This window comes from Brachyhypopomus gauderio, chromosome 8 (assembly GCF_052324685.1).
Source record: "Brachyhypopomus gauderio isolate BG-103 chromosome 8, BGAUD_0.2, whole genome shotgun sequence".
NCBI classification, from domain to species: domain Eukaryota; kingdom Metazoa; phylum Chordata; class Actinopteri; order Gymnotiformes; family Hypopomidae; genus Brachyhypopomus; species Brachyhypopomus gauderio.
Window position 1 is genome coordinate 24,855,670 of NC_135218.1, and position 11,447 is coordinate 24,867,116.

The 11,447-nt window shown below is 41.5% G+C and overlaps 1 protein-coding gene across 1 annotated transcript; it reads left to right on the plus strand.

Moving 5' to 3' along the window:
* Nucleotides 1-581: 581 nt before the first annotated feature.
* Nucleotides 582-4,706, plus strand: s1pr5b (sphingosine-1-phosphate receptor 5b). Its single transcript, XM_077015782.1, has 2 exons — nucleotides 582-872; nucleotides 1,770-4,706. Exon 2 carries the CDS (start codon nucleotides 2,049-2,051, stop codon nucleotides 3,237-3,239), a length of 1,191 nt encoding a protein of 396 aa, XP_076871897.1. The 5' UTR covers nucleotides 582-872; nucleotides 1,770-2,048; the 3' UTR covers nucleotides 3,240-4,706.
* Nucleotides 4,707-11,447: the final 6,741 nt, after the last annotated feature.

Consider the following 11,447-nt stretch of genomic DNA (forward strand, 5'->3'; position numbering starts at 1 on the left):
CTCACAAGGGTTTTATTTCATTATTGGAAATGTCACAGAGGCAATATAAACCCCGGCCAAGCGAGAGAAAGTGTGACAACAAGTCTTGACAAGAGCCTCAAGGAAAGATTACCGCACACAAGCTAAAACACAAACTGAATGGCAACCTTAAAGTTAGCTAAAAGAAGGGAATCTTGAATTACTGCCATTAAAAAATCAAACCGTTTTCACTTAAGACTGGGATAAATACACACCTTTAAAACAAAGTCTCACCTCTGAATAATAGCATCTTTATTTTAGAGTATCTCCAGAGATTAAAAGACATGTGAATAGTTTAGAACCACGGACTGCAGAGCACACTCCCAAAACGGCAACAACAGTTACAATGGCTTTACATCTTTGTGTGTGTGTGTGTGTGTGTGTGTGTGTGTGTGTGTGTGTGTGTGTGTGTGTGTGTGTGTGTGTGTGTGTGTGTGTGCGTGTGTGTGTGTGTGAGAGAGAGAGAGAGGGAGAGAGAGGCAGAGAGAGAGAGAGAGAGAGGCAAAGAGGCAGAGAGAGAGAGAGAGAGAGAGAGGCAGAGAGAGAGAGGAAGATCAGTCTACCCCCAAGAGAGAGATCTGCTACTAACAGTTTTAGTTTAGTTTAATCGCGTGAAACTGAAATGTCTTCTTGTTTGCATAAAAATATTCAATTTCAAGAAAAAGATTGCAGAGAGAGAGAGAGAGAGAGAAAGAGAGAGAGAGCGCTTTTCGGTAAAGACCAGCCCACTCCTTGTTTCAAGTTGCGTCCTGCCCAGATTTTGTTACTGTGCTCTTCAGACGGTGCGGGGCTCCGGTAGGAACGCAACTCTACTGGCTGAACACGCTGCAGTCTCCAAGTCTTCGCCAGCGGTGGTAAGTTCAGCTCGGTGGTCTGCAGCTTAAACTTAACAACTTTGGGTGTTGTAACTATTACGGTCACAGCAGAGGTGCGTCAAAAATTATTTCGCTTGATTCTTGTATTTCTTGCGTTCCCATAACTGCGGGATTAGAAAGCGACAGGATGCAGTGTGACTCTTTCAAACTTTACTGACATTGACCAAGCAGTCGTTTTAAAACGCGCGAGTGTGTTTATTTTTTCGTGCGCTTTATGTGTGTCTGGAATGTAGTTGACACGCGCTCGTTTCCTGCAGATGCTACTTTGTCGCATCCAAAGGCGCGTTGCCTGTTTGCGTGAAATCGCTCGAGTTTAATTCATGGATACTTCTCTCTTTTTTGCATTGCAAGACCATAACGTAACACACTGAACTTAAGCTGGTGTAACGGTAGACTGTAAAATGTTACCATGTGTCTAAGGCATGGAATGTTAAACATTGCCTGTCTTCATGTCATCTAGTATTTCAAATATAGTCTAAAAGGCATAGTCTAAATATAAAGCAGTTTTAAAATCTGTTTTTTTTTGTGAAGTAGGCTTGAAACGTAAAAAAAACAGATATGGGGAAGGCTAAATTAAAATACTATTACTATTATTGGCCGTGAATAATTTAGGGAACATTTAACTTAAGTTAGTAATTGTGTCATTCTTAAATAAAGTAATGGTCAGTCTACATGAAGAAACTGCGTTGAAAATTAGCTTAAAGAGTACTAATATAACTTTGCTAAATTAATTTATATGTTTCTTGAGGAAGTTTTTGCCTTACGTTATAATGTACTGTGCTCAAAAAAGCAAACTATCAGGAATATATCTTATTTTTCATGTTTCTGTTTATTGTATCTATTTATATTGATGTTTTCTGTGTTTTGAAATGACAGCGTTCTGCATTCCTGATCTGACTGGAACCTGGAAGACGCACGTCAGAAATTCGTCAGTGGGAATTCTGGAATGGAATCCCGGAGATGAATTCCTTCAGGTTCGCCACTGGACACTTTATGGGAGAGAATAACATCTAATTGCAACATCTTGGCTCCTCATTCTCCTCGGCCTTGGCTAGCGTCTGGACCATGCCCAGTCGAAGAACTTTCAGAAAGCTAACAACCCTGCAGTAAGCCTAGAGCCACCAGCGAGGAACAGTCCGTGTCCCCAGCAGCACAATGGCAGAGACTTACACTGCATACACAGCAGCTCCTACACCTGTACCCTCTTCTCCGCTGTCCTACCTGACTGGCATCTACAAGGATTACCAAAACAACTCCGTCCTGCGACTCCACTATAACTTCACTGGGAAACTGAAGCAGGACCGATACAAAGATGGCCTCAAACCGGAGACCATCGCCTTCCTCCTGATCTGTCTGCTCATCGTGCTGGAGAATGCCATCGTACTGGTGGCCATCTGGAAGAACAAGAAGTTCCACCTGCCCATGTACTATTTACTGGGCAACCTGACCTTGTCGGATCTTCTGGCTGGCTTCGCCTACATGGTCAATATATTGTTGTCAGGGGCCAACACCTTTAATCTGACCCCTCTGCTGTGGTTCTTGAGGGAGGCCGGGGTCTTCGTCACGCTGGCCGCCTCTGTGATCAGCCTCCTGGCGATCGCCATTGAACGCCACATCACCATGGTGAAGATGAAGCCCTACCACGGCGCCAAACGCAACCGCATGTTCGCGCTGATCGGAGCCAGCTGGGCGCTGTCGGTGCTGCTCGGCATTCTGCCCATCTTGGGCTGGAACTGCCTGGGCGAGCTGCCCCTCTGCTCCACGGTGCTTCCGCTCTACGCCAAGAGCTACGTGCTCTTCTGCGTGTCCGTGTTCAGCGCCGTGCTGCTGGCCATCGTGGTGCTGTACCTGCGCGTCTTCCTCACGGTCAAGTCCAACACGCGGCGGCTGGGCAGCCTGCAGCGCAAGGGCTCCGTGCGCCGCTCGCAGAAGTACATGGCGCTGCTCAAGACGGTCACCATCGTGCTGGGCGCCTTCATCGCCTGCTGGCTGCCGCTCTTCGTGCTCCTGCTGCTCGACTTCCTGTGCACCGTGGGCGGCTGCAGCATCCTGTTCAAGGCCGACTACTTCCTGGTGGTGGCGATGGTCAACTCGCTGGTCAACCCCGTCATATACACGCTGACCAGCAGGGACATGCGCAGGGCTATCCTCAAGCTACTCTGTCGCCGCTGTCTGATCACCAAAGACGGGCAGGTGAAGAAGCTCGGCGTGCCCTTCCTGGAGTGGAGCTTCAGCAAGACCGAGCAGACCGTGCCCCAAGGCCAGGATACCACCATCTCGTCTGGGAACGGCACGTCCTCCCCCATACGAATCATTTACCCAAAACCCAAATCCGTCAAGCTTTGAGCACTCGGCCTGTCGCCAGGTGCAGTTGTGCGGCGTAAATGTGCTTAATGCCCCAAGGAAGGCCTCGAGCTTGTGGGCACAGCCTGTAAAGATGATCTAAATGTGCTGAGACCTGAGGACAGGTGGTACTTGCACGCAAGCAAGCACAGGTAAAGCTGGAGCCCCAGCACGTTGAGTTGAGTAAGCCATTATTAAGTCGGATCAAAGAACTTGCTCTGTTTGACCACAGTCACGGAAAGCATCAGACAGAATGCAGAATCAGACAGCATGAGAACCTGTCATGGTGCCTTCTCTCCGCGATCTAGCAAACACTGCTAAAACACTGTCTTTGGGGCTGGCCAAATGTGAACATGGAGTAAGTACAGTGGCATCTTGGGTTGAGAGAGGTGCTTACATTCCAGATCAGGTTTGGCTGGGTTGTAGTACCACAAAAACTACCAAGAACTCCACCACTGCAGCCAAAAGACAGTACACAGCAACAGTGCCTTTGTCTTGCTCCCTTATAGGACATGTTCGTAGTCCCTAGGAAGCCGTCTTCAAAAGATTCAATGAGTTCTGCACAAGTGCAGAAACTGGCAGTCACCGGTTCGAAATTCAGATCACTTCAGAAGCAATCAAATGTGTCGAGAAATTATCAACGGATAGAGTGTTGTGTGAAAGACTAAAGTTAATGAATCTAGTTCTGTGCCTCAGTCAGACACAGAAATCACAAAGCCAATGAAGAATAAAGGCCTGATTAAATTACCCCTTGAAATTTCTGCAAGGAGACAGGGGCCTTGTTTTGTAAGCACTTGGAATTTAGCATAAAAGTTGTTGTTGTTTTGTTATTGTTGTTGTTTTGTTTTTGGAAAGGTCCAAAATTTCAGTAAGAATAGATGCTGCAGACCAGTCTGTCACTGTTCACCAAAATACAGTGAGACAACCATTATTTCAATCTGTCTGTTCTGTTAGTCCATCACTAAGTCTAGATGTGTCATTCGGTCCACACAGTACCCGTGCTGATATGGTTTCAGTATCGGAATAATGAAGGCAACGCTGTATTATGGCTAATGCAATGCATGTCCATTGACCACAGGAAATGACATCAACATGTTTCCCTGGTAATGTGAGAAGCAAAGTTGCCGCTTTTTTGTTTTTTTTTTTTTTTGGAGAAAGCCTGCAAACATCACAATGCACTGTGTTCACTCTCTGTTTCCACTGACAAACCAATGGCTTTATTTCTTGAATGTGAATCACATTTCAGTCAGGATGTACTGGGACTGTGGTCAGGTGGTTCTCGGGCTTTCCCTGCGTTACAGTGCATTTGAAAGACAAATAAGCATTTATACTTGCATTGTTTTCACATTTGTGCAGAATTTTATTAATGTTTTTTGTACTTGAACTGATCCTAAATTATGTGCTCTTTGCAATTTAATACTTTACAAAGAAATGACAATAACAAAAATGTTATGAATAAAGAAGTTTTGATGTAACCACGACTGCAATTTTCGTATAACGAACCTTTGCTCTTGTGTTTCCCACGATAAAATGTATTATTTTTACATTTGGCTGACTGCAAAATGCTGGTGAGAGTAATACGTGCATCTGTGCGCGCACTCGCACATCTGTGTGACAGCAGCAAAATGTACAACAGCTGGAAGTGATGTAGGAGGAGGCGTGGCCTCGCCAGCATGTACATCTGGTAATGACATTGGCCTACATACACCAGCATCTGCAAACCCCACAGACTGTGTGACTGTAACAGAGTGTCAGTCAGAAATAATGCAACTCAGTTCAGCATTCCACAACTCCCCACTGTTACACTGAAGATAAAATCATGCACACGTGTGCATTTTGCAACAATGGGTCAAACTACATTTAGATCACGCCTATACCCTTCTGTGCTTTTTTGGCATTATGATAGGCTGTGATGTTTTCATGTTGGGGGAAGTATATATGTTTAAATGCTAAACTCCAGTTCTATACACTATATAACTGTATACACTATGAAAGGAGAAGGAGTATACACTATGAAAAGAGAGGGAGTATGCACTATGAAAGAAGAGGGAGTATGCACTATGAAAGGAGAGGTAGTATGCACTATGAAAGAAGAGGGAGTATGCACTATGAAAAGAGGGAGTATGCACTATGAAAGGAGAAGGAGTATGCACTATGAAAGAAGAGGGAGTATGCACTATGAAATGAGAAGGAGTATGCACTATGAAAGGAGAGGGAGTATGCACTATGAAAGGAGAGGGAGTATGCATAATGAAAGGAGAGGGAGTATGCATTATGAAAGAAGAGGGAGTATGCACTGTGAAAGGAGAGGGAGTATGCACTATGAAAGGAGAATGAGTATGCACTATGAAAAGAGGGAGTATGCACTATGAAAGGAGAATGAGTATGCACTATGAAAGGAGAGGGAGTATGCACTATGAAAGGAGAGGGAGTATGCACTGTGAATATATGTGAGTAAGAGGGCGTGTGTATGTCTTGTATATGTAGGGGTGTAAAAGCAAACACAGGCGTGTTTCTAAAGTATTTACATCTAATAATGCACTAATGCATCAGAGGGCATCTGGTATATCAACACAATCTCAGTGGCACAACAGCGATGGGTAAACCACTTTTTAGTATTCTCAATATAAGCTGTAAAAAAGGCAAAAAACAAACAGCGTTCATCCTACTATTGTATGCGGGTGGCGTGAGATGAAGACTTCAGCTTAACCACACTGCTATCTGCCAACACTCTGGCCTCTGGCTCTCTAGGAGAAACTGAAAACAAACCAACTGGTTAAGAAGGAAGAGGGGGTTGTCAGAGAAGCTGCATGCTGACACACAGAGCTCATTTCACTTTAGCTTTTCCTATTTTCCCATAAAGGCACACACACACACACACACACACTGAGACAGGGGTATTTCCCTTGAATAGCCACAAGCATGAGGCTGTAAGAAGCACTTATCTTCTTTCTATCTATCTATCTATCTATCTATCTATCTATCTATCTATCTATCTATCTATCTATCTATCTATCTATCTATCTATCTATCTATCTATCTATCTATCTATCTATCTATCTATCTATCTATCTATCTATCTATCTATCTATCTATCTATCTATCTATCTATCTGACCAAGTCTGTAAGAATTTTCTTATTATCTCTACAAGTAAAACTGGGATTAATCTTAATCCAAATACCTTTTCTGCAATTTAAGTTTACCAAAGTTTCCTATTTAGCACACATTGCATTGTAGCACAAAAATGCCTGGAATGCTAATAGGTTTCTGTTCTCTGTTTTCTGTATTTGTAGCTTTTTTTCAGCCTGAAGAACGAAGCAGCTTTATACTTTTTCTTCTCGTGCTGACGGTTCTACCAAACATGAATAAGCCTGCCTTACAAGTTTGAGAATTTGTAATCATCTATTTGTAATTACCATCAATCAAAAAAAAGAAATAAAAACATCACTCCTTTGCCCAGAGCAAATGAAGACACAGGCGCTGTTGACCTGGAGGATAAAGGAGACAGAATATTAGACTTCAGTTTGACTTGCTGACAGATAAACAAGTCCATGTTGTGAAAGAGCAAGACGTGGTTACAGCTTCACAATGGCTTCAAAGGGGACTTTAAAATGAAGTTGGCGAGTGAGTTGCGGTTTCATGCATCAAATATATGCATGAACAATGATTTAGGACCCATGTGACAACCTTTTAAATGTTACTGTACATACCAGGAAGCTAATTCAAACATACTCAACGTTTCTACTGTACTCAGAAGTTGACTGCAGATCTTTAGTTTAGTTTACTATTAAGTATTATTAATAATAGCATGTAGTATTTACAGTGGTTTATTTTACAGTGGTTTACAATGGTTCTGTCTGAATATTTTAAAAATAATAATAATAAGTTATATTTAAATAGCACCTTTCACAATCTCAATGACACTGCAGCTTTACACAAAATATAACAATAAATTGTGTTTATTTATAGGCCTATAGATGATATATATGAAAACATTTATAAATGTGCTCATAACACTAAATCATGTGATGCAAAGTATTTGCATAAAACAGCAGCTACTAACATCTTCAAGCCAACACCTTTTCCTGAGGCATTCATGTAAAAAAGGCCTAATGAAACCAGTTACTTGTGGTCAAGGGTTCAGTCAGACACAGACTTCTGAATATAAAAGCGGTGATAAAACAGTATAGAGTACAACTAAAAAATTATACACAGCAAGTGAACCTGTAAAGTTAATCACTGATTCTGATCCATTTCAATAGGTTACAGTTTTTCTCAGTCGATTTGGTACATTTCTCACATCATGATTTACATTGGCATCACAACAAGTGCATTTCTCAAAACAGTTAGTGCAAACAGCAAAATTCAATGAAATACCTGCAAAAGCACATACTTCATTAAATTTTTTTTATTTTTGCCTCAAAAATATCTAGTCAGAATATCTAGTCTGTGTGCCATTGCTTATGAACAAGGCAGTCAAAATACTTGTTGTCAGTGCAACTATAAGTCACAGTCAGTGCAGACTGTAAGTATATTCTGATGGAAACTAGCTAAGCTTTTGATTTCAAGAACGCTGCACATTCTGTGGTATATCAAATGAAACAATATGTTACACACAAAATACAAACTTACACAGAACTCAAAGTTACACATGACTGTATGTGGGAGACTGATAGCAAGAAATTGGACTGGAATCAAATTTGTACAGCAAAATTGTTTGACTGTATTGTTCACACTGCAATTTATTGACAAAAACAAATTTGATTGGAAAAGACAGAAAAGACAGACAGATGACTAGAAAAACTGCAAAATTAGAAACTTACTCTACACATTGAAAACAACCTGAGCACATACAGCCTCCTCTTGTTGTGTGAAAATGGAACCTCTGCCCCCCCTATGAGCTAGTCTTGATATCCTATATGGTATAAGAATGCAAAAATGCAATAAATCATTTTACATGTAATTACGTCAGAATTTGTTAGTGTGTAGCATTACAGCAGAGAGTGGATTTCTGAATGTACATACATGTTTTCTCTATGAAATTTTGAACAATTGAAGACAATTGTTCTTCCAATATTCAGCTGCACCCAGCGATCAGTTTCAGCCATTTTGAGACCATGACTTACATGTAAAACACGGTCCACAATTGTTGCCCTTATTTCACTGTTTTGTCCCCTCAGCCTTACACCACACAGTCTTACCCCTCTACACCACAGTCTTACCCCTCTACACCACACAGTCTTACTCCTCTACACCACACAGTCTTACCCCTCTACACCACACAGTCTTACCCCTCTACACCACACTTACTCCTCTACACCACACAGCCTCACCCCTCTACACCACACAGTCTTACCCCTCTACACCACACAGTCTTACCCCTCTACACCACAGTCTTACCCCTCTACATCACACAGCCTCACCCCTCTACACCAGTCTCACCCCTCTACAACACAGTTTTACCCCTCTACACCACACAGTCTTACACCTCTACACCACACAGTCTTACCCCTCTACACCACAGTCTTACCCCTCTACACCACACAGTCTTACCCCTCTACACCACACACTCTTACCCCTCTACACCACAGTCTTACCCCTCTACACCACAGTCTTACCCCTCTACACCACACTTACTCCTCTTCCTGGCTGTTCACCCTGTACATGGCCTCATCTTTCCATTATGAGACATTGTGATACTGCAGTGTTTAGCATCTATAAATGTTTGCCAATTACAGTAAAGGTTCATGAGATGCTCCTCTAACCTATAGTTGAGACCATTGGTTAATCTCTAAACCTTCTCAAATTCCATTTATTACTGTAACTGAATGTTAACTTGCGAATAATTTACAGTAATCAAGTTAGGATAAAATTTCCAAAATGTAACAACAACAACAAAAAAGTTAAATGATGCCTTAGAGATTATGAGAACATGTTCAGCACTTTTGTATGTAATCACCCAGGCGATGACCTTTTTACATGTAATTACGTCAGAATTTGTTAGTGTGTAGCATTACAGCAGAGAGTGCATTTCTGAATGTACATACATGTTTTCTCTATGAAATGTTTGAACAATTGAAGACAATTGTTCTTCCAATATTCAGCTGCACCCAGCGATCAGTTTCAGCCATTTTGAGACCATGACTTACATGTAAAACACGGTCCACAATTGTTGCCCTTATTTCACTGTTTTGTCCCCTCAGCCTTACACCACACAGTCTTACCCCTCTACACCACAGTCTTACCCCTCTACACCACACAGTCTTACTCCTCTATACCACACAGTCTTACCCCTCTACACCACACAGTCTTACCCCTCTACACCACACAGTCTTACCCCTCTACACCACAGTCTTACCCCTCTACACCACACAGCCTCACCCCTCTACACCAGTCTCACCCCACTACAACACAGTTTTACCCCTCTACACCACACAGTCTTACCCCTCTACACCACACAGTCTTACCCCTCTACACCACAGTCTTACACCTCTACACCACAGTCTTACCCCTCTACACCACAGTCTTACCCCTCTACACCACACAGTCTTACCCCTCTACACCACACAGTCTTACCCCTCTACACCACACAGTCTTACCCCTCTACACCACACAGTCTTACTCCTCTACACCACACAGTCTTACCCCTCTACACCACAGTCTTACTCCTCTACACCACACAGTCTTACCCCTCTACACCACACAGACTTACGCCTCTTCCTGGCTGTTCACCCTGTACATGGCCTCGTCTTTCCATTATGAGACATTGTGATACTGCAGTGTTTAGCGTCTATAAATGTTTGCCAATTACAGTAAAGGTTCATGAGATGCACCTCTAACCTATAGTTGAGACCATTGGTAAATCTCTAAACCTTCACAAATTCCATTTATTACTGTAACTGAATGTTAACTTGCGAATAATTTACAGTAATCAAGTTAGGATAAAATTTCCAAAATGTAACAACCACAACAAAAAAGTTAAATGATGCCTTAGAAATTATGAGAACATGTTCAGCACTTTTGTATGTAATGACCCAGGCGATGACCTAAAGACTAAATGTTTGGGAGGGTAAGACAATTCAACAGACAATCTGTACGACACATTTTGATAAACATGACATAAGCAATTGATAATGTAAAAAACAACAGATAATTGTCCATGTCCATTTGCAAAATGTACAAAAGCATTTGCAAAATGTGAAACACATTGAGAAATGCAATTATGATGTGCACAAGTGACAAGGAGATGTGGAGATTGAATGAACAGTTTTGAGAATTTCAATTCTGATCTGAGAAATGAACCAAATCGACTGAGAAAAACTGTAAATAAAGACTTGAGGCGATACCGTAGATCGTCTATGGGTGATACGGTCAATAGCGACATCTAGTGTTCATAGAGCGTTAGGCCCCGAAATGACGCATCAATCCGATAGAAATGATCAGTACTCTATAAACGCTAACGTCTGCATTCTGCACGAGAGTCCAGAAAAATAAAGACAGTGCTGGTTTAATACTTGAACTACTTAATCCGATGTTTTTATAGTGACTCATGCAAGGACGTTATTTCCAGAGCCGTCCGTGTGTGCTAATGATGCATCTGTATAGGTCACTGCAGATAGGGGTAGGCGAACTGGCTACCTACTTCATAGATGACGTAATGCATTTGCGAGCAGATTTTGTAACAGATGACGTAATGCATTTGCCAATTGATTCGAATCTATTCGTAAATGCATTACGTAATCTGTAATAAAATCTGTTCGCAAATGCATGATATATATATATATATATATATATATATATATATATATATATATATATATATATATATATATATATATATATATATATCATGCATTTGCGAATATATATATATATATATATAATTAAATATATATCTATTAAATATATATACTATATACATATAGTCTGCTATAGTTTCATTCACAAATATTTTTATAAACGAATAATTGATTAATTATTAATTTTGATCAGACAAACAGAATGATCATGAATGATGAATTAGAAGTCATTGTTGCACATTTATTGTATCGCGTACGTGCTGTTGAACAGTTAAACATGCTGTGGAAAATAAATGATTGACGCTTGGAAGGCCGCCAACTAAAGATAGCTACATAAGTGGCAGTGTACTTTTCCTCGTCTGCGTTTTTCCTGGCGCTTCTGTAAAAGTCCTCTGGCCCCGCGGACGGACG

Coding starts and splice junctions, on each gene's coding strand:
- s1pr5b (XM_077015782.1), top strand. CDS start 2,049: ATGGCAGAGACTTACACTGCATACACAGCAGCTCCTACACCTGTACCC.